Source organism: Pristiophorus japonicus, chromosome 2 (genome assembly GCF_044704955.1).
Source record: "Pristiophorus japonicus isolate sPriJap1 chromosome 2, sPriJap1.hap1, whole genome shotgun sequence".
Lineage (NCBI taxonomy): Eukaryota > Metazoa > Chordata > Chondrichthyes > Pristiophoridae > Pristiophorus > Pristiophorus japonicus.
The window spans coordinates 305,225,966-305,250,462 of NC_091978.1; the positions used below are offsets into that span (position 1 = coordinate 305,225,966).

At 45.6% G+C, this 24,497-nt stretch overlaps 1 protein-coding gene across 1 annotated transcript in view; it reads left to right on the forward strand.

Moving 5' to 3' along the window:
* Nucleotides 1-24,497, forward strand: part of map9 (microtubule-associated protein 9) — a 330,082-nt gene that overhangs the window by 115,036 nt on the left and 190,549 nt on the right. The window contains exon 8 of the mRNA XM_070871655.1: nucleotides 22,036-22,295. Coding sequence (XP_070727756.1) covers nucleotides 22,036-22,295 — 260 coding nt within the window. The remainder of the gene's footprint in view (nucleotides 1-22,035; nucleotides 22,296-24,497) is intronic.

Here is a 24,497-nt window from a genome sequence, read left to right on the forward strand (position 1 = left end):
ATAATTTTATTATTTCTTAGCTATTGTTACTTTTGTTAGGAGACTTCTTTTTTTGGCCATTTTTCAAATTCAAAAGATGCATTTAGCCTGTCCTCAAGATTCTGAAAGTCCCTTAGTCAGTAGGCAAACAATGGGGCGGGCGTGATGCAGAAAATAGAGCTGAATAGGGCACGGTTATATAACTCACTTAAAGGGGAAATGACAGCACTGCAAGAAGTATGCAACCTGGGAAAATCAAAGAAACGGGCTCCAAACTTCAAGGAGTCTGGTCTGGATATCTCATGGAGCTGGGGGGATGGGCAAGGGAACCATGAAGCACGTCATTTACACTTTGTGAAGGAAGAACAATCTCATCAAAGCAGCCGTTGAGTTACCTTCTTCCTTACAGTTTCATTATATTTGTTGCATTTCTTCATTTATTATCGGCACAGACTCGATGGGAAAATGGTCACCTTCTATTCTATATGATTCTGTGATTGCCCTCACTGCTCTAGAGGCATGTAGATGTGCCAATAAGGATTTTTCACTGGGTGAGACACAACACACGTGTGAGAATTCAGTGGTGCACCTGAGATCTGTCAGTGCAGAAGTCAGGTTCTGACTGTAGAGCCTGTGGGCTTAGATCTTAGGATCTGCTCGGCTCTCCGGTAGCATTTCAATGGAGTATCAGGATAGCTTTTATGAACAGCACAGATGGATAGGGATGGTGGAACAAATGAAGCACCTGCTCTTATGTCACATAAATAACTTCATAGCCCTATTGTACTATAAAATCCAGTGTTCCAAGGTGTGTCTTTTCTTTGACTTTAAAAGGATTTTTGGGGTTCAGTTTGCAATACGACACATGTTCCTTTTAATGTTCTTTAATAAAATGTTGCCTACTTAAGCAAATCTCTTCTGTTACATTCTTGAGAGAGCAGCTTAATCTGTAGATTCTGATGAAAGGTCACTGATCCGAAACGTTAACTCTTTCTCTATCCTGACCTGCTGAGTATTTCCAGCATTTTCTGTTTTTATTTCAGATTTCCAGCATCCACTGTAGTTAGCTTTTATATTTTATAACAGCTGTAACTCTGGTGTGTCTTATTTGTGCCCCAAATTCTGGCCCCCTTACCAGACTATACACCACGTTTGCTCCCTGCAGTGACACCATTGTTTATTATCCTTCCCTAATATTACGACTTTGCAGTTGTCCAAGTTAAATGATACCTGCCACTCATTAGGCTCCCAAATCTATCCATGTTCCAGAAATCAGCCTATTTCCGATTATGTGGAATGCTTCCGAGTTTGGTTTCTTCTCCAAACTTGGAGGTTTTTGTTTCTGTCCTCACTTCCATGTTATTTATGTATGTTATAAATTGCACTGATCTCTAAGACATCCTATTATTTAACTTTTCCATGCTGATTTAGATCTAAATACAGCCACTCTCACTTCCTCTTCAACTAAGTTTCACTCCATTTCAGAAACACTAACATGTGCTGTGTCTGCCAACCTTTAAGATCAATCTCATACATGACTGTATGCTCATGCATGAGCTTTTCTGATATATAAATAAACAACATTCACTCAGTTCCTCCTGTCTGCAAGATTTGTTGGCCTAAAAATTCAAGCGCGTGTAGAAACGGGGAAGGGGAGGAGGGGGAGCGGTGCGGTGCATGGACTACCCACGCCAGTTGATATCCAAGCATGCAGCAAGTAAAATCCGTACTGCCTGCCTATTATACCATGTCGCAAATTAGTTCTGCTGCAATGATCTCAGATGCAGACTTCTCAGTAGCCAGGCTACTGAGAAGATTAATGGGAATAAACCAAGAAATGCACTAGACTGCCTTTGGAGAGGTTGTGCATAATGTCACGGAGCACAGGGGACTACTGCTCCAGCGTGGCACAAGGCTTTGCGCAGAGCGTGGAGCCCATTTGGTTCAATGTGGATCAAGTGGTCGGCACCACTGTGTGACTGTTGGGGAATGGGAGGGCTGACTTAGTTAAAGCCTTCCACTGTTTATCTACCGTCTTACCCCGACCTGCGAGAGAACACCACTGCAAGTCAGGGATATAAAAGAGCTGGAGCGCGGGCCCTGGAACATAGTGGACCACCCGACCTGCGAGAGAACACTGCTGGTCGGGATTATAAAAGAGCCTACCACTACAACTTCTAGCACAAGCCGTTCCAAGTGTGTGATGATTTTGAGGTGGGCGACTGGGTGACATCATCAAAACTCAGCTCGCCGTTTGGAGCATGGGCAGTAACATTGGTGGGGCCCAGATACAACAGAGGAGCGGGAAGATTGGGGCAGACGAGGTACGGCGAATGATTGAGGCAGAGGAGCAGTGAGAGAACGTGGCAGAAGTGCGGCAAATGATCATGGCGGAGGAGTGATGAGAGATCATAGCTGAGATTCGCCGAGTGATCGTGGCGGAGATGCGGCAAATGAGGGTAAGGGGCCCAGAAGAGCTGAGGGCCCAGGGGCAGCAGCAGCCAGCCCACACTGCGATATGTGTGCACACTAGGTCCATGCAGCAGAGCAGGTCTCCAGTCATCCTAGTTAACCCTTGCCAGTGGATAAAGACCTATCTCTGTCAAGCCCGTGTGGTGGCTGATGTGCAACGGTCACCACACATTAAAAAAAATCCACGCACAGACATCTTCCACCCCTTCAATTGGAAATCAGGACTGGAATATCTGGTCCTTCATTGAAACATCTGTGAACTCATCCGTTTTGGTATGAAAGCAAGTCATTTTCGTTCAACAGACCGCCTATGCTGATGACCGTCTTACCCTTTAATCTATTTTCCCAGTCCACTTTAGCCTACTCTGCCTTCATACCTTTGTAATTGCCTTCATTTAAGTTCAAGACACTCATTTTAGACCCAACTTTCGCGCCCTCAAACTGAATTTGAAATTCTACCATGCTATGATCACTCTTCCCAAGAAAGAGGATCCTTTACCATGAGATCATTAATTAATCCAGTCTCATTACACATTACAAGATTTAAAATAGTCTGCTCCCTGGTTGGTTCCTGTTGTGGAATATTAAAAATATAACACTTACACGAAAGGTCTTTTATAGAGAAAAGAGTTGTTTATTAAAACCTGATTAATCAAGGGAGATCCGGCCTCATCAGTACCGTTACTGACTGCTCTCAACACCGATCTCATGTGACATGCTACGCAGTTACATTCTTATACAGTTGAGATACAGTCAAAATGGTGGAACAATGCGGGGAAGTGTTCCATTGGTGATTTGCCACCAGTCCCCGCCCACCTACTACTAATACATTGGTTAATACATTTTCAGCAATGTCATTGGTTACTACCGTCACATTAATTTTATTGGTTACAGTAATTTCTAGTGATTCTGTTTGTACATTCAGTTCTGGCGACTGTTGCTCGGGAAAAGCCCCTCTCCCTTAATAGGTTAAGTGTTACTTTTCTGTAAACGTGTTCCCATACTAGCTTTCAGATTGTGTCCTTGGCAGACCACTTGTCTGTAAGTATTTCAAAGAGACCTTCTGTCTGTTATTTCGTGTGACTGGAACATAGTGGTCTCATCTCATTATTTTTGTGAGTTGTCTACATAAATGTTATCCCCACAGAGAATTTCTCTGACCTTAATGTTTCTGCCTAATTCAGCTATTCTGCCATGAACGCATTTTAAACCTTACTCTCAGTCTTTCTTACTTTATTTTAATTACACCAAATTACTTTACCCCAAATTAAGGTTTTTCGCTCTTACATTTCCACAATGTATTGTTCTAAGAAACCATCCCGAATACGCTTTCTAAACTCTTTCTCAAGGCTATCTTTGCCAATATGATAAGTCCAATCAATATGAAGATTAAAATCACCCATGATTATTGCCGTAACTTTTTTACAAGCCTCCATTATGTCTTCATTTATACTCTGTCCTACAGTCTAGCAACTGTTAGGGGGTCTGTAGACTTCTCCGACCAGTGACTTCTTCCCCTTATTATTTCTTGTCTCCACCCAAACTGATTCTACATCTTGATCTTCTGAGCCAATATAATTTCTCACTATTACACTGATCTCATCCTTTATTAACAGAGCTAACCCACCTCCTTTTCCTTTCTGCTTATCCATCCGAAATGTCAAATACCTCTGAATATTCAGTTCCCAGCCTTGGCCCTTTGCAACCATGGGGGCCGAAATTCACCGTCCCAGAAGGGACGGCTACTGCGGAGTTTGGGTGGGCGACCGAAAAAAATCGATCGGATGATTTCTCCTCCCCGAGTCATATTCAGCAAGGGAGGGGGGGGAATTTGAGCATTGTGCACTTCCGCCGGAAATGGCACGGTGAAGCCGCTGTAAAGGTGAGTTTCCAGCGGTGAGCCCGGCAGCGTGCGGGCCATTGAAAAGCAGCAAGGACTCGGATTTTCAGCTCCAAAAAGGTAAGCCTTTTCCCAGCAGTGCCCCCGCGAGGTATTCGAGTCGATGCTCGACCGGGACATCGCTGGAGTGTTGCCGCGATTGGGGTCCTTTGGTAGGGAAATAGTTTTATTAATTTTAGTGTTTTTATTTAAGATTACAGCATCCACTGTATTTATCTTTTAATAGTTTTCTTAATTGTTTTGGCTCCATTCAACCTGCTGAGTGATGCTCAGAGGTTTGCACATGCTTTTGTACAATTTTCAGGTCTGACACTTTAGTGGAGGCCTGTGGGCTGCAGAGACTTACTTGGCAGGGTTCACCCTGAGGATGGGAGGAGTGTTGGGAGGGCGACACCTGGTCCACCTGCTCAGAAGCAGGGCGGCACGCAGAAGAAGGCATCGCCGTCAGCACCGTGCAGAAGGGAGCGGGCAAGGAAGGTAGCAGCCATGATTCGTTCATTCTGTGCCAGACCAGTGTGCCCGCCATCTTCACCGGCCCGAATCAAGATTGCGGTTGGTTCCAGTGCCTAGACCACTCTGGTGGCACCTTGCAGTACTCTCCTCAATGGGTCTCCATCATCGTCGTGGTCGGCTGCATGCTGCACAACCTGACCATCATGTGGGGACAGCCGCTGGAGGTCGAGCCATCAGTACCACCTGAGCTGAAGCAGGAGGAGGAGGCGCAGGAGGAGGAGGAGGAGGAGGAGGAGGAGGAGGACCTCCGTCACCCCAGAGCTAGGAGACGTCGACCCATCGCTACCCTGGAAGCTCCAGGTGCAGACTGGCCAGCACCCTCCTGCGAGGGTGCATCCTCACATATATAGAGGTGCCTGAAACCTCCCCTGCAATCTCCCTTCATGCATTATGTACTGGCGCTCTGCCAGGTCTCCCTATGTCAGGAAACAGCATTCTTCTTCTGTCCTCCACACCGTCCGTCCATTAGTGTCTCCAGCTGCATATCAGTGAACCTGTTGCCTCTCCTTGCACCTCTTGCACCAGCCATCCTTCCAGACTCCCCCTCCCCCCACTCAGGGCTTTGCTGCAAATCCTGGCCTTTAAATAGACCAGGGAGCAGCTGGCTCGTTAGAAACCCATACCTGCATGCTGAATTTCTCAGTGGTGATAATGCTCAAATTAAGACAGCCACACCGCTGAAAAGTCCACTTTGGAAGGTTTTATTAGCACTGGAACCCATTTGTTCATTTTTGGAGCTGAATATGGGGTGGCCCAGCCATGAAAAGATTTGGACGCTAATGGCCACAAAAAGGTGGGGGGAGCACTAGCTTTCCTGCGGTACTGAATTTCGAGCCCCACATCTCAGTAATGGCTATCAGATCATACCCTGCTGGTCCCTTAGAGGATGAGACCGGGAAATTAGTAATGGGGAACATGGAGATGGCAGAAACTCTGAATAAATATTTTGTATCAGTCTTTCTGGTAGAGGACACTAAAAATATCCCAACAGTGGATAGTCAAGAGGCTATGGGGGGCGGGGGGAGGAATCTAACACAATCACAATCACTAAGGAGGTGGTACTCAGTAAGATAATGGGACTAAAGGCAGATAAATCCCCTGGCTCTGATGTCTTGCATCCTAGGGTCTCAAGAGAAGTAGCTGCAGGGATAGTAATTTACCAAAGTTCCCTGGATTCTGGGGAGGTCCCAACAGATTGGAAAACTGCAAATGTAACGCCCCTATTTTAAAAAGGAGGCAGACAAAAAGCAGGAAACTATCGACCAGTTAGCCTAACATCTGTGGTTGGGAAAATGTTGGAATCCATTATTAAAAAAGGAGTAGCAAGACATTTATAAAAACATAATTCAGTCAGGCAGAGTCAACATGGATTTATGAAAGGGAAGTCCGATTTGACAAATTTGCTGGAATTCTTTGAGGATGTAATGAACGGTGGATAAAGGGGAACCAGTGGATGTAATTTATTTGGATTTCCAGAAGGCATTTGACAAGGTGCCACATAAAACGTTACTGCACATGATAAAAGTTCATGGGGTTGGGGGTTATATATTAGCATGGATAGAGGATTGGCTAACTAACAGAAAACAGAGTCGGGATAAATGGTTCATAGAAACATAGAAACATAGAAAATAGGTGCAGGAGCAGGCCATTCAGCCCTTCTAGCCTGCACCGCCATTCAATGAGTTCATGGCTGAACATGAAACTTCAGTACCCACTTCCTGCTTTCACGCCATAACCCTTGATCCCCCGAGTAGTAAGGACTTCATCTAACTCCCTTTTGAATATATTTAGTGAATTGGCCTCAACTACTTCCTGTGGTAGAGAATTCCACAGGTTCACCACTCTCTGGGTGAAGAAGTTTCTCCTTATCTCGGTCCTAAATGGCTTACCCCTTATCCTTAGACTGTGACCCCTGGTTCTGGACTTCCCCAACATTGGGAACATTCTTCCTGCATCCAACCTGTCCAAACCCGTCAGAATTTTAAACGTTTCTATGAGGTCCCCTCTCACTCTTCTGAACTCCAGTGAATACAAGCCCAGTTGATCCAATCTTTCTTGATAGGTCAGTCCCACCATCCCGGGAATCAGTCTGGTGAATCTTCGCTGCACTCCCTCAATAGCAAGAATGTCCTTCCTCAAGTTAGGAGACCAAAACTGTACACAATACTCCAGGTGTGGCCTCACCAAGGCCCTGTACAACTGTAGCAACACCTCCCTGCCCCTGTACTCAAATCCCCTCGCTATGAAGGCCAACATGCCATTTGCTTTCTTAACCGTCTGCTGTACCTGCATGCCAACCTTGAATGACTGATGTACCATGACACCCAGGTCTCGTTGCACCTTCCCTTTTCCTAATCTGTCACCATTCAGATAATAGTCTGTCTCTCTGTTTTTACCACCAAAGTAGATAACCTCACATTTATCCACATTATACTTCATCTGCCACGCATTTGCCCACTCACCTAACCTATCCAAGTCACTCTGTAGCCTCATAGCATCCTCCTCGCAGCTCACACTGCCACCCAACTTAGTGTCATCCGCAAATTTGGAGATACTACATTTAATCCCCTCGTCTAAATCATTAATGTACAATGTAAACAGCTGGGGCCCCAGCACAGAACCCTGCGGTACCCCACTAGTCACTGCCTGCCATTCCGAAAAGTACCCATTTACTCCTACTCTTTGCTTCCTGTCTGACAACCAGTTCTCAATCCACGTCAGCACACTACCCCCAATCCCATGTGCTTTAACTTTGCACATTAATCTCCTGTGTGGGACCTTGTCGAAAGCCTTCTGAAAGTCCAAATATACCACATCAACTGGTACTCCTTTGTCCACTCTATTGGAAACATCCTCAAAAAATTCCAGAAGATTTGTCAAGCATGATCTCCCTTTCACAAATCCATGCTGACTTGGACCTATCATGTCACCATTTTCCAAATGCGCTGCTATGACATCCTTAATAATTGATTCCATCATTTTACCCACCACTGAGGTCAGGCTGACCGGTCTATAATTCCCTGCTTTCTCTCTCCCTCCTTTTTTAAAAAGTGGGGTTACATTGGCTACCCTCCACTCGATAGGAACTGATCCAGAGTCAATGGAATGTTGGAAAATGACTGTCAATGCATCCGCTATTTCCAAGGCCACCTCCTTAAGTACTCTGGGATGCAGTCCATCAGGCCCTGGGGATTTATCGGCCTTCAATCCCATTAATTTCCCCAACACAATTTCCCGACTAATAAAGATTTCCCTCAGTTCCTCCTCCTTAATAGACCCTCTGACCACTTTTATATCCGGAAGGTTGTTTGTGTCCTCCTTAGTGAATACTGAACTAAAGTACTTGTTCAATTGGTCTGCCATTTCTTTGTTCCCCGTTATGACTTCCCCTGATTCTGACTGCAGGGGACCTACGTTTGTCTTTACTAATCTTTTTCTCTTTACATACCTATAGAAACTTTTGCAATCCGCCTTAATGTTCCCTGCAAGCTTCTTCTCGTACTTCATTTTCCCTGCCCTAATCAAACCCTTTGTCCTCCTCTGCTGAGTTCTAAATTTCTCCCAGTCCCCAGGTTCGCTGCTATTTCTGGCCAATTTGTATGCCATTTCCTTGGCTTTAATACTATCCCTGATTTCCCTAGATTTCATTATCGGGTTGGCAATTAGTAACTAGTGGTGCAGGGATCAGTGCAGGGACCCCAACTATTTACAATCTATATTAACGACTTGGAAGAAGTAATGCAGCCAAGTTTGCTGATGATACAAAGGTGGGAGGAAACACAATGTGTGAGGAGGATGCACAAAATTTGTAAAAGGACATAGACAGGCTAAGCGAGTGGGCAAAAATTTGGCAGATGGGAGTATAATGTTGGAAAGTGTGAGGTTATGCACTTTGGTGGAAAAAATCAAACAGCAAGTTATTATTTAAATGGAGATAAATTGCACAGTGCTGTAGTACAGTAGAACCAGGGGGTACTTATGCATGAAACACAAAAGGTTAGTGTGCAGGTACAGCAAGTGATCAGTAAGGCTAATGGAATCTTGGCCTTTATTGCAAAGGGGATGGAGTATAAAAGCAGGGAAGTCTTGCTACAGTTATACATCATCCATCATCATAGGGAGTCCCTCGGAATCGAGGAGGACTTGCTTCCACTCCCAATGTGAGTTCTTTGATGGCTGAACAGTCCAATACGAGAGCCACAGACCCTGTTACAGGTGGAACAGACATTCGTCGGGGGAAGGGGTCGGTAAGGCTGGCTTTCCCGCGCTCCTTCCGCTGCCTGCGCCGAGCCTCTTCATGCTCCTTGCGTTGAGCCTCAAAGAGCTCAACGCCCTCCCAGATCGACTTTCTCCATCTCGGACGGTCTGCGGCCAGGGTCTCCCAGGTGTCAGTGGTGATGTCGCACTTTACCAGGGAGGCTTTGAAGGTGTGTTTATAACATTTCCGCTGTCCTCCTTTGGCTCGTTTACCATGAAGGAGCTCCGCATAAAACATTTGCTTAAGGAGTCTCGTATCTGGCATGCGTACTATGTGGCCTGCCCAGCGAAGCTGATCGAGTGTGGTCAGTGCTTCAATACTGGGGATGTTAGTCTGGTCGAGGACACTGATGTTGGTGCGCCTGTCCTCCCAGGAGATTTACAGGATCTTACGGAGACATCGTTGGTGATATATCTCCAGCGACTTGAGGTGCCTTCTGTACATCGTCCATGTCTCTGAGCCATACAGGAGGGCGGGTATTACTACAGCCCTGTAGACCATGGGTTTGCTGGTAGATTTGAGGGCCTGGTCTTCAAGCACTCTTTTCCGCAGGTGGCCGAAGGCTGCGCTGGCGCACTGGAGGCAATACTGAATCTCCGCATCAATGTCTGCCTTTGTTGATAAGTTCTATAGGGTATTGGTGGAATACTGCGTACAGTTTTGGTTTCCATATTTAAGGAAGTATATACTTGCTTTGGAGGCAGTTCAGAGAAGATTCACTAGGCTGATTCCGGAGATGAGAGGTTTGACTTATGAGGAAAGGTTGAGTAGGTTGGGCCTCTATTCATTGGAATTCAGAAGAATGAGAGGTGATCTTATCGAAACGTATAAGATTATGGGCCCAAGTTTCCACATGATTTGCGCCTGATTTTTAGGAGCAACTGGTGGAGAACGGACTATCTTAGAAATTGCAATTCTCCACATTTTTTTTCTGCAGTTCTAGTCAGGTCGAACAGTTCCACTTTGGAACAGAATTTTTTCTTCAAAAGGGGGCGTGTCCGGCCACTGACGCCTGATTTGAAAGTTTCCACAGTGAAAACGTACTCCAAACTAAAGTAGAATGGAGCCAGTGAAGATTTTTGTAGAACTGAAAAAACCTGTTCTACACATTAAAAAATCAGGCGCAGATTACAAATTAGGCGTCCAGAACGAGGTGGGGGGGGGAGGGAACTCATTAAATTCTACAATAAATCCTTATTTACACTTCTACAAATATTATACAAATAAATCCAACCTGAATAAACATTTATAAGCAAAGAAAAGATTAAATAAACCATCTTCCTACCTGTGTGAAAGTGCTTCAGCCAGGGAGAATTCTGCAGCCGTTAGTTGCCGCTGAGCGGGAGGTGGGGGGGGGGGGGAGAGAAAGCCGTTCGTGCCGTTGAGCGAGAAGCGGGGGGGGAGGAGAAAGCGGTTTGTTGTTGTGGAGGGGAGGGAGAGGAAGGAGACAGCGGTTTGTTGCCGCGGAGGGGAGGGAGGGGAAGGAGACAGCGGGTTGTTGTTGTGGAGGGGAGGGAGGGGAAGGAGACAGCCGTTTGTTGCCGTGGAGGGGAGGGAGGGGAAGGAGACAGTGGGTTGTTGTGGGGAGGGGAAGGAGACAGCAGTTTGTTGCCGTGGAGGGGAGGGAGGGGAAGGAGACAGTGAGAAGGGTAGCCTCAGTGCTGATGTGCTGATGGCAATGTGATTTTATTAAAAAATGTTCAAAAATTAAACAGCTACAAAGAACTACAAAAATGGCCGAGTGCCAATGTTTTTTTCACACTGCGCGTGCGCGAACGCTCCAACGCGCACGCGCAGCGTTGCCGGCAGGAAAAAAACTAATTTAAATAATACCCTCCCACTTACAAAATCGGCGCGAGTGTAAGCTCCGCCCACCTGGGCGCTGCGCCAAACAGACAAGGAGCTGCAAAGCGCTCGAGAATAGCGCGTTTTTTTTCTGGCGCCGTTTTAGGCACGAAAAACGGGCGCCCAGCTCAGAGAGGCGCCCGTTTTTTATCCTGTAGAAACTTGGGCCCCTTGAGGGGGCTTGACAAGGTGGATAAAGAGAGGATGTTTCCACTGATAGACTTGAACTAGGGGGCATAATCTTAGAATAAGGGGCCGCCCATTTAAAACTGAGATGATGAGGAGTAAATCTGTGGAATTTGCTGCCTCAAGAGATCTGTGGAAGCTGGGTCATTGAATAAATTTAAGACAGGGATAGACGGTTCCTTAATCTATAAGGGAATAAGGGGTTATGGGGAGTGGGCAGGGAAGTGGACCTGAGTCTATGATCGGATCAGCCATGATCGGATTAAATGGTGGAGCAGGCTCGAGGGGCCGTATGGCCTACTCCTGCTCCTATTTCTTATGTTTTTTTTTCTCGGTAACAGTCTTCCTGGTAAAGCGAAGGCGCCGCATACATTGCTTCTCAGTCATGTAGAGGTATGAGCAGTGCTCCCATAAGACCTTCTGGAAATGGCCTCCTATTGAGGGCCCCCCTCCTCCCTCTTCTGGCAATTTCTCCTGCATTGCTGCTCCCAACCATGCTGTATTCCAAAGGTAGACCTGCTCGACCACCCATGTCTACAGCCAGACAATTTGTGAGGCAAAGAGCATCAACAGTGTAAAAGCAGCAAAACACCTCTCTGTGCAGACAAAGTGAATTTTCAAGAGTGTTGGGATTCAGCAAAAATCACCTAGATGTCAAACAATAGCCAGAAATAGTAAACCAGCAACTAGCCTGAATACTACATTAACCCTTTAAATAGTGCTGGCACTGGGACCTTTATGCTGGTTTACCTCAGCACATGGCAGAAAAAGCGATGGGGCAGTCCAAAATGGAAAACGAGTCCAAGAAAGATGCAGGACCCTTATCTGCATATAATAATTTTTACTTTAACTCTTGCTGGTTGTGCTCCTGATGTGAGTGCTATCTCCTCTACCAATATGATGGGTGGCGCCCTTCCAGTTGGAAATGTGCACACGCCTCCTGCCTGCCATTTTGAGACGTTAGACTGTGTAGCGCCTGAGAACCAGCTCAATTTTGGGGCCAGTAGGAGGGCTGCCTGAAACATCTTTGGTGAACAGATGTATAAAGAATTAATTTATGATATTCTTGACCACTTGATATAATGTTCCCTTTGCAGTCCTTCAGGGTATTCTTCTTCATCATCATCATCATCATCATCATCATCATCATCATCATCATAGGCAGTCCCTTGGAATCGAGGAAGACTTGCTTCCACTCTTAGCATGAATTCTTAGGTGGCTGTACAGTCCAATACAAGAACCACAGTCTCTGTCACAGGTGGGACAGACAGTGGTTGAAGGAAACGGTGGATGGGGGATCTGGTTTGCCACACGCTCCTTCTGCTGCCTCTGCTTGATTTCTACATGCTCTCGGTGACGAGACTCGAGGAGCTCAGCGCCCTCCCAGATGCACTTCCTCTGCTTAGGGTGGTCTTTGGCCAGGGACTCCCAGGTATTAGTGGGGATGTCGCACTTTATCAGGGAGGCTTTGAGGGTGTCCTTGTAACGTTTCCGCTGCCCCCCTTTGACTCGTTTGCCATGGATGAGTTCCGAGTAGAGCGCTTGCTTTGGGAGTCTCGTGCCTGGCATGCGGAGCTGATCAAGTGTGGTCAATGCTTCAATGCTGGGATGTTGGCCTGGACAAGGACGTTAACGTTGGTGCGTCTGGCCTCCCAGGGGATTTGTAGGATCTTGCGGCGACATCGTTGGTGGTATTTCTCCAATGACTTGAGGTGCCTACTGTACATGGTCCATGTCTCTGAACCATACAGGAGGGCGGGTATTACTACGGCCCTGTAGACCATGAGCTTGGTGACAGTTTTGAGGGCCTGGTCTTCAAACACTCTTTTCCTCCGGCATCCTCAGGCTGCACTGGTGCACTGGAGGTAGTGTTGTTGATAGGACGCTCCCGAGACAAGGGAAGTGGCCCACGTTGTCCAGGGCCGCGCCGTGGATCTTGATGACTGGGGGGCAGTGCTGTGCGACAAGGACAGGCTGGTGGAGGCCCATGCTTTCGTACACCTCAGTAAATACGTCGACTATGTCCTGGAGGTCAGCCTCTTGTGTGCACATACACAGGCGTCATCTGCATACTGTAGCTCGACGACAGAGGTTGGGGTGGTCCTGGACCTGGCCTGGAGACAGCGAAGATTGAATAGGCTCCCACTGGTTCTGTAGTTTAGTTCCACTCCAGCGGGGAGCTTGTCGACTGTGAGGTGGAGCATGGTAGCGAGGAAGATTGAGAAGAGGCTTGGGGCAATGATGCAGCCCTGCTTGACCCCGGTCCAGACGTGGATTGGATCTGTGATGGATCCATTGGTAAGGATCACGACCTGCATGTCGTCATGGAGCAGGCGAGGATGGTAACGAACTTTTGGAGGCATCCGAAACGGAGGAGAACGCTTCATAGACCCTCTTGGTTAACAGTGTCAAAGGCCTTTGTAAGGTCGAAGAACACCATGTATAAGGGCTGACACTGTTCCCTGCATTTTTCCTGCAGCTGTCGCGCTGCAAAAATCATGTCCGTTGTGCCTCGGAGGGGACAAAATCCGTATTGCGACTCCGGGAGGAGCTCCTCGGCCACAGGGAGAAGACGGTTGAGGAGGACTCTAGCGATGACTTTCCCAGTGGCTGATAGCAGGGAGATTCCTCTGTAGTTGCCGCAGTCAGACTTCTTCCCTTTTTTAAAGGTGATCACGATCACTGCATCTCTAAGATCTGCCCTCCAGGCCTCCATAACCAGACACTCGGTCACTCAACCAGGAAACACCAGGACTGTTTTGATGAGAATGATCAGGAGATTCAAGAGCTAATAGATTGCAAGCGCAGGGCATTTCTGAGCTTTAACAAGCCACCTCGGGAGCAGCAAAACAGCATTACAGATGGCTCACGGCTGAGGTCCAACAAAAAACCCGCGACCTAAAGAGCAGGTGGTGGATGGAGAAAGCACAGGAGATACAGCAGCTGGCCGACAGCCATGATGTGCGAGGATTCTTCATCGCAGTCAAGGCCATCTATGGTCCAAACACCCAAGGCCCCACCCCGCTGCTGGCCAAGAACGGGGAAACACTCATCAAGGACACTGAGGCAAACAGGGCCCGCTGGAAGGAGCACTTCAAAGATCTCCTTAATCGAGACTCTGCCTTTGACTCGAGTGTTGTCGACTTCATCCTGCAGCATGCTACCCGCCACCACCTCAGTGAGACCCCAACACTCCACAAGGTAGAAAAAGCCATGACAGCTAAAAAACAACAAGGCTGTGGGAGTGGATGGAATCCCTACTGAGAATGGCGGAGAGGCACTGCTGGCGTGAATACATGACCTCATCTCTCTCATCTGGAGAGAGGAGAGCATGCCGGGAGATTTACCGGGAAAGTTGGCATGCAGGTAAAGCAGGCGGTGAAGAAGGAAAATGGTATGTTGGCCTTCATACCTAGGGGATTTGAGTATAGGAGCAGGGAGGTCTTACTGCAGTTGTACAGGGCCTTAGTGAGGCCTCACCTGGAATATTGTGTTCAGTTTTGGTCTCCTAATCTGAGGAAGGACATTCTTGCTATTGAGGGAGTGCAGCGAAAGTTCACCAGACTGATTCCAGGGATGGCTGGACTGCCATATGAGGAAAGACTGGATCAACTGGGCCTTTATTCACTGGAGTTTAGAAGGATGAGAGGGAATCTCATAGAAACATATAAGATTCTGACGGGACTGGACAGGTTAGATGCGGGAAGAATGTTCCCGATGTTGGGGAAATCCAGAACCAGGGGACATAGTCTTAGGATAAGGGGTAGACCATTTAGGACTGCGATGAGGAGAAACTTCTTCACTCAGAGAGTTGTTAACCTGTGGAATTCCATGCCACAGAGAGTTGTGGATGCCAGTTCATTGGATATATTGAGGAGGGAGTTCGATATGGCCATTACAGCTAAGGGGATCAAGGGGTATGGAGAGAAAGCAGGAAAGGGGTACTGAGGGAATGATCAGCCATTATCTTATTGAATGGTGGTGCAGGCTCGAAGGGCCAAATGGCCTACTCCTGCACCTATTTTCTATGGCTTCTATGAGATCAGGGTATTACTGCTTTCCTGATTACCTGTTTGCAATGAATCATAGAATAACATAGCACAGAAGGAGGCTGTTCAATCCATCATACTTTATGCCTGCTGCTTGCAAAAGCTATCCAATTGATCTCACTCCCCTGCTCTTCCACATAGCCCTGTAAATGTTTTCCTACCAAGTATTTATTCAATTCTGTTTTGTAAGTTTCTATTGAATCTGTTTCCACCACCCTTTCAGGCAGTGCATTCCAGAGCACAACAGCATTCAAGTAAAAAAATGTTTTCTCATGTTGCCTCAGGCTTTATTGCCAATCATCTTTAATCTGTGTCCTCTGGTTATCGACCTTTCTCCCACTGGAATCAATTTATTTTTATTTACTCTATCAAAGCCATTCATGATTATGAACACCACTCTCAAAACTTCTCTTGACCATCTGTGCTCTAAGAAGAACAACCCCAACTTCTAGTCTCTCCACGTAACTGATGTCCCTGGTACCATTCTAGTAAATCTCCTCTGCAGCTCTAATCTTAATAAGCCTGGAACCACACAAGTGATGGCATATCATTGACTGCACTTAAAACAAGCAATGTTGCATTTAAAATATGCATAAAGTTTTTTGTAAACACTAATCACCTAATTTAACATTTTACTTGAATGCATTCATATAAAGAATTTAGCTTAATTTGCCTTGTCATATTATGGGTTTTATGTTGTTCCATTGAATAAATAATCAAATGGACCACGTGCCAATAACAAATGAAATTTGATTCACTGCAACAGTTTTATATTAATTTGTTCTTGGGATGTGGACCACAGGCAACCTTCCATTTATTCCCATTTCTAATTGTCCTGAGAAGCTAATGGTAGGTCAATATTAGTAATATTTAATTTAAAATGTGCACATATCCATAGTGTTTTGTGATCAATAGTGTTATTTCACATGTGAAAAACCCTCAAGTCTTTGGCAGAACAGGTATGTGAAAGGAAGCTCCATTTTGAAGATTAGTGTCCATTACACTTGTCTCTTTAAACATGTGCCATATGATGTAGTGATACTGAAGTTAGTTCTCACTTTTCTGGCAGTTCTAGCCCTTATGAAAGATTGAATAGGCTGAGGTTGTTTTTTTTGTATCTGAGGGGAGACTTGACTGAGCTCTATAAAATAATGAGGGGCCGAGATAGAGTGGATAGGAAAGACCTATTTTCCTTAGCAGAGTGGTCAATAACAAGGGGACATAGATTTAAAGTAATTGATAGAAGGATTAGAGGGTTGTTGAGAATTTTTTTCACCCAGATGGTGGTGGGGATCTGGAACTTACTACCTGAAAGGGTGTTGGAGGCAGAAACCCTCATCATGTTTTAAAAATACTTGGATATGCACTAAGTGCTGCAACCTACAAGCCTATGGTCTAAGAACTGGAAAGTTGAATTAGGCTGAATAGCTCTTCCGACCGGCACAGGCACAATGGGCCGAATGGGCTCCTTCTCTGCCATAAATGTCTATGATTTTATGACTATAATATGCTGTGAACATCTGTCAGTTTTATTGGTCAAACAGATGCATTTTTGACGTGTTCCAATGTTTTCACGAGATATTTTAAGAAGTATCATCATAGGCAGTCCCTAGGAATCGAGGAAGACTTGCTTCCACTCCCAAAGTGAGTTCTCTGGTGGCTGAAAAGTCCAATATGAGAGTCACAGATGGGACAGACACTTGTTGAGGGAAGGGGTGGGTGGGGCTGTCTGCGCTTGACCTCTTCACGCTCTTTGTGTTGAGACTCGAAGAATGAAGTATATATAATCTATATATAGGGGCCGATTTTCAGCAAGGCCTCTGCCCGCCCAAGTGCCGCCCAAAGTGCTGCCGATGGCCACCGAGGTACCGGACTGTACTTTGGGCGGGATATTCAGGAAGAAGGTCCCTCGAAGTTCGGCAGGCGGCAAATGGAAGATGTACGCCGCCAATCTGGGCAGCAGCGGGTGGGAGGTCGCATTCTTGGCGGCAGAGGCGTTTGCAGCCCAAGTACCGTCAAAGATGGAGTCGGGCCCACGGAGGGTCGAAGATCTGAAAAAAAAAAAAAATTTAAAAAGTATCCGAAGACCTTCAGGGGGACCACATACAGGTAAGTCTCTGTTGAAAAAAAGTATTAAAATGTTCACTTACCATTTTTTAGGTTCTTCATACTCACCGTCGGGGATAGACCAGCCTCCAGCCAGTGGTCCACCCTGTTCTGCCGCCGACTCCCGTCCACAGGAATCTGGGAGCTCGGCGGACGGAAGGTCAGTTGCGCCACTCGGCCGTCCGCTGACGTCAGCATGTGGTTCCTGGCGGCTCTTCCCTCCCGCCTGCTCCAGGCCACCCCGAAAGTGGCACTGGGCGCATCTTCAGGAGGAATGTTGGCGGGAGTGGGCGGCAGCGGGCGGTGAGGTGCTGAAAATCGGTGTCATTTTTTAAAAAAAGGAGAGAGAAAACAGAATTATAGCCTGACATCGGTAGTGGGGAAAATGTTGGAATCAGTTATTAAAGATGTAATAGCAGCGCATTTGGAAAGCAGTGACAGGATCAGTCCAAGTCAGCATGGATTTATGGGCCCAAATTTCCCCATGAGTTGCACCGTTTTTTTTGGTGTAACTTGATTTTTCTAGTGTATCTTTATAGTTGCAAATATGGCCATTTAATTTGTGCCAGTGTAAGTGAGTTAGTTAGGTTTTTTGTTCAGTCAGTTTTTTTTTCACAAGTGGGTGTTCCCAGCCACTTACACTATTTATGCCAATTTGGCCAGTAAAAAGTTGTATTAAACTAACTTAGGTCAGCGTATGTGTCCACTTTTGTCCGCACAGAAAGACCTTACTTACAGTTAAGGAATTGGTGCAAGTAACTACATTTAAAGCACCACCAAGCACCAAGCAAAGCACAAAAAGTAATCAGCAATTAATTAAAAAATAAAAAAAATAGGAACCCTGCACCTAAAGCACCAAAATCAATCAGTAAATAACAAATAAAAAATAGAACTCCTCCCTTAGGGAATGCAGTGGGCCACTGATGAGGGAGCCCATTCGGCCAGGGCTCGGGACAGCGTACTTTGGCCCCTCCCACACAGCCTGCAGCACGCGTTTGCCGAAACGGCCTGCCAGGAGCTACTGCACATGCGCGCAGTAGCTCCGAGCTCCGTCCCCCTCTCTTCATTGTACACCACACCAGCTCCACAGATAGCCCGAGAATCGGCGATGATCGCAGGGAGTTTTTTCGGCGCTGCTTCGGAAGTTAAATGTCGGCGGGGGGGTTGGAGATGCATGGAAAAAGCCGGAGCGGCAAATTTTGGCCCTATGAAAGGGAAATCACGCTTGACATATCTTCCAGAATTTTTTGAGGATGTAACTAGTATAGTGGACAAGGGAGAACCAGTGGATGTGGTGTATTTGGACTTTCAAAAGGCTTTTGACAAGGTCCCACACAAGAGATTAGTGTGCAAAATTAAAGCACATGGTATTGGGAGTAATGTATTGATGTGGATAGAGAACTGGTTGGCATACATGAAGCAAAGAGTAGGAATAAACTGGTCCTTTTCAGAATGGCAGGCAGTGACTAGTGGGATACCGCAAGGTTCAGTGCTGGGACTCCAGCTATTTACAATATACAGTAATGATTTAGACGAAGGAATTGAATGTAATATCTCCACGTTTGCAGATGACACTAAGCTGGGTGGCAGTGTGAGCTGTGAGGAGGATGCTAAGAGGCTGCAGGGTGACTTGGACAGGTTAGGTGAGTGGGCAAATGCATGACAAATGCAGCGTAATATAGATAAATGTGAGGTTATCCACTTTGGTGGCAAAAACAGGAAGGCAGAATATTATCTGAATGGTGATAGATTAGTAAAAGGGGAGGTGCAACGAGACCTGGGTGTCATGGTACATCAGTCATTGAAAGTTGGCATGCAGGTACAGCAGGTGTTGAAGAAGGCAAATGGCATGTTAGCCTTCATAGCGAGAGGATTTGAATATAGGAGCAGGGAAGTCTTTGCTGCAGTTGTACAGGGCCTTGGTGAGGCCACACCTTGAATATTGTGTAACGTTTTGGTCTCCTAATCTGAGGAAGGACATTTTTGCTATTGAGGGAGTGCAGTGAAGGTTCACCAGACTGATTCCCGGGATGGCAGGAGTGACATATGAAGAAGGACTGGATCAACTAGGCTTATATTCACTGGAATTGAGAGAGGATCTCATAGAAACATATAAAATTCTGACAGGATTGGACAGGTTAGATGCAGGAAGAATGTTCCCGATGTTGGGATAGTCCAGAACCAGGGGTCACAGTCTAAGGATAAGGGGCAAGCCATTTAGGACCGAGATGAGGAGACACTTGTTCACTCAGAGAATTGTGAACCTGTGGAATTCTCTACCACAGAAAGTTGTTGAGGCCAGTTCGTTAAATATATTAAAAAGGGAGTTAGATGTGGCCCTTATGGCTAAAGGGATCGAGGGGTATGGAGAGAAAGCAGGAATGGGGTACTGAAGTTGCATGATTAGCCATGATCATATTGAATGATGGTGCAGGTTCGAAGGGCTGAATGGCCTACTCCTGCACCTATTTTCTATGTTTCTATAATATATTAAAACTCCTTTGGGGGAGAAATTCGATCATGACTCTGTTGCAGCGTTAATCCAGGTGGAGCAGTACTTTTAGCGCCTTGAAAAAGATTGTGTCTCCCACCCTGAAATTCGTCAGAATCGGTCGAAGAGCTGACCAGAGCGCTAACTCAGCTATTGCTGGGGGGACGATAACGAAACTTTGGTCGGTTAATTTTGCAGGCCCATTGCGCATGCGCGGAACTCCAAATCAGATCCCGGGAAAAGCTGAGTTTTAAAGGCATTGCATATTAATGCACCCACTAAAGTTTTCAAAAATCACTTGTTTTCAACCTGTACTGTTATGTCACTCGGCCACTGCAAACTCGGAGGCTCTCGCACCATGGTCTGTGTAAACGTTGCACTGACTGTGACCTCCAAGGGAAGCGCTTCCTCACCAGTTAACGACTCTGCAAGCCTGTACCGACTGTTTTTCCAGATGTTCTTGGCGGTCGCACCTAATTTACTAACCGGGGTGCAAGCATGGGCATTGCACCACGACTAACATCAGGATTGCACTGATCGTCAGTAACCTGGTGCTACTGGTTTGCACCCCTGGTGAGCCTCTACTGAATTTCCAGTTGGGGCGTTAAAATCTGCCCTTACACTTTCATTAATTTAGCATTCTGGCCACCAACTGAAAATCCAACCCAAAATGTTTGCAGGCATTTACCCAAGCAAACTTACAAAAATGCATCTGTACGTGATTGGATTATACTTTTGTACGTGTTAATTGAATCTAGATTTGCATTTTTTTTTACACTTTTCAGAAGAAAAAATAACATTTGTCTACAAAAATGTCTGATGCCAATATCATAGGAATGCTTAATGCATCATATTCCTTAGATACCGATATTAACTCATTTATGTTATGTTAAGCACCTCTGTACAATTGCAGATGAACTAATTTCATGTAAATGTGTTACGTGTTCATAAGCTAACTTTTGTTGAACCACAATTTAAGGCACTTCTGAACGTTTTTAATGCGCCTGCTCTGCAAGCAAGAAGCTTTGTCTGCCAGAAGGTAGTTTCAACTACTTGCAACATGTGCTGGAAATTCAGGCACCTGCTGCTTTCAATTTTCTGGCCATTAAGTGGTCAGGAACTTTAGTGTTATATTGCCCAAATTTCTGGTAACATTCTATAAACCACGAACATATTTGTAAAACCTTTGAGTAATTTTATCATTACTATGTTGATGCAGCAGGTTCGACTCCCTGCCGATGCTGTGGTCTTGTAAAATCACCTCACTCTATCAGCAATTTCATCATTGATCCCTGTGTGCTTGTATTAATGTATTCCACTTTGAAGAAATCTGTCTTAAGTTTCCTGCAGAGAATATAAATTGACTAATTCCAACTTCTAAAGATTTGATACTGATAAATGCTTTTATAGGGATCACTCATCAATCAATCATCGGCAGTCCCTTGGAATCAAGGAAGACCTGCTTCCACTCTTAAAATGAGTCCTTGGGTGGCTGTACAGTCCAATACGAGAGCCACAGTTCCTGTCACAGGTGGGACAGATAGTCGTTGAGGGTAAGGGAGGGTGGGACAGGTTTGCTGCATGCTCATTCTGCTGCCTACGCTTGATTTCTGCATGCTCTCGGCGACGAGACTCGAGGTGCTCAGCGCCCTTCCGGATGCACTTCCTCCTCTTAGGGCGGTCTTTGGCCAGGGACTCCCAGGTGTCAGTGGGGATGTTGCACTTTTTCCAAGGTGGCTTTGAGGGTAACGTTTCTGATGCCCACCTTTGGCTCATCTGCCATGAAGGAGTTCCGTGTAGAGCGCTTGCTTTGGGTTACCATTATTAGCACATAAATAGTCTTGAAAGCTTCAATATGAAAGTATTGCCATTGGTGCACTTTTAAATCTTGACATAATAAATTCAATAGCTGCACGATTAATGAGTCCTAATCTTCAGCTATTGAATTGCAACAAAGTAAACTCTAAATTAAAAATTCTAGTCTACTATCTTGAGCTTGCAAGGAAATGAGCATTTCCTTACATTATGAGGGTGCTGTTAGAAAAAAGAACATCAATTACACCAGCACCCATTTAATGCTTTTAATTGATCTGGTCATGCAAAAGTTGTTATGTTAAAAACTGAACACGTACACCTAGGGAGAAAAAAAACAATTGTTAGTTAGCATTCTACCAAACACTAACTAACATATTTGTAAAAGTTTTTGGTAATGTTATCATTCTTATGTTTGATACAGCTGAAGATGCCACAGACAGTGGTGGCAATAGTAAAAGGAGAGAGAAGAAATCACCCACTCTTAAGGAACTAATTCAAGATAATAATGAAGAGAACACTATTGATGAAATGAACACAAAAAAGACAGAGCAATTCTCACAGGAAGAAGCTAATGGAGATAGTTGGCAATTTTCATCTCTGAAACCCAACCAACACATGGTGCAATGTGCCACTGATCATGCCATAAGAAAACCTTTACAGGAGAATTCCTTAAGACCCAAGGTAATTATTTTTTAATGCTATGCGGGAGAAATTGACCTGGTTTCCACCTCCTGTTAACGCCTGGGGGGGGTAACGGGACGCTAAGGGGTTACTGACCGGGAGTAGTGAAATCACTGATACCCGTGAACTTCCCTGGCGGTTTTATGCTGGCGCTAACACTTACCACCTGCTCTATTGTGCCCTGGATGACATCATGTCATCCGCTGCACAGCACTCCATTACTGCCCCGGATGTGATATTTGCTGCCGCCCCCTGCAGCACCACCTGGTGTCAATAAAGACAGCTGCAGGAGGCATTATCACCTCGGCTGGCCGCTTGGGGAGCGCTATTTAAAGGCAGTAGTGGTCAGGTAGGGCAAAATGTATTTATCTCCCCATTCTGGTACCTCCTGATTCCCTTTGCTCCTGCGATTGCTCAGCCGTGCGCTTGGTGGGCTGCTATGCACATAGCACAGGTGCCGTGGCCCAACACAGACAGCATGAAAACTCATTCACACCAACATTGGTCCTTCCCTTTAAGCAAGGGAAGGGGCCTATAGAGACGGTGCATTGCCCTGAACATTGCTCAAAGCTCTGCAGATACAGCCTCTCTCACTCCTTTTAGCGCTCTAAGGGAAGTGGTAGCACTTGATTTAGTGCTCCACTTCCCTCTTGGAGCACTAAAGTGGAAGTCCCCGTCAACTGCAAATCTTTTACACCCGGCGATACTTTTGCACTCCCTGAAATGTTACGACCCAAACGGGGCGCTGCGCAATTTCTCAGCCGTTGTCCTTAAAATTGCAATGATTGTTTACGAATTACTGAGTATCATTTTTTATCAGTAGTAATATTATGAGAAATTTTCTCATAAAATATGAACTTCATTTTTATGTCTGCTACCAAGGATAATTTCACTAGGAAAATAACAACAAAATTTATGCCGATACTATTAAAATGCATTCAACTAGGTTAGCGTCCACTTCTTGGGTTCAGCTCAAAATCATAGTGTCATAGAAATTTACAGCACAGAAGGAGCCCATTCGGTCCATCGTGTCCGTGCCAGCCGACAGAACTTATCCAGCCTAATCCCATTTCTAGCTCTTGGTCCGTAGCCTTGTAGGTTATGGCACTTCAAGTGCATATCCAAGTACTTTTTAAATGCCATGAGGATTTCTGCCTCTACCACCCTTTCAGGCAGTGAGTTCCAGACCCCCACCTCCCACTGGGTGAAACGAATTCTCAACTCCCCTCTAATCCTTCTATCAATTACTTTAAATCTATGTCCCTGTGATATTGACCACTCTGCTCAGGAAAATAGCTCTTTCCTATCCACTCTATCTACGTCCCTCATAATTTTATACACCTCAATTAGGTCTCCCCTCAGCCTTCTCTGTCCCAAAGAAAACAACTCCAGCATATCCAATCTTTCCTCATAGCTAAAATTCTCCAGTCCAGTCAACATCCTCGTAAATCTTCTCTGTACCCGCTCTTGTGCAATCACATCCTTTCTGTAATGTGGTGACCAGAATTGCACACATTACTCTACCTGCAGCCCAACTAGTGTTTTATATAGTTCAAGCATTATTCCCTGCTCTTATATTCTATGCATTGGCTAATAAAGGAAAGTATCCCATAGGCCTTAGCCACCTTATCTACCTGTCCTGCTATCTTTAGGGATCTGTGGACATACAAAAGAGTCTCAAGACAGCTACCTGGAGAAATCATCACCCCTTTGCTAAACACTTAGATTTACCTTCAAAGGACAATTCTGAGGTGTTAAATCTGTTCTATTTTAAAGTACTTTACATTGGCCAGGTAGAATGGGGATAATTGTCACCATAACCACTTGGGTATTAAAACCAAAGTGGATCACCATTATAGAACCCAGACAATTTTTAATTCCACTAAAATCAAAGGAACTAAAAATCGTGTAGGTTCTCTAATGGGCAGGTGATCCATTCTATCAGCTTATCGCCCAAGTGATGGAAGCTGAAAAAGATTCCCAGTGGTTTCCTTTTTTTTAGTTTTCAACTGGTTGTCAGCTTCATTGGGTTCCACTATTCACTGGGAAAATCTAGCTGAATGTAAAAGCAAGAACGGCATCCTCGCATTTACTTTACGGAAACCAAACTCGATGGCACAGTTGTAGACCACCATTTCTGAGGATCTATAACTATTAGCTTCCTAAAAACTGTGATGCTTATAATGAGTGCATCTGCTGAAG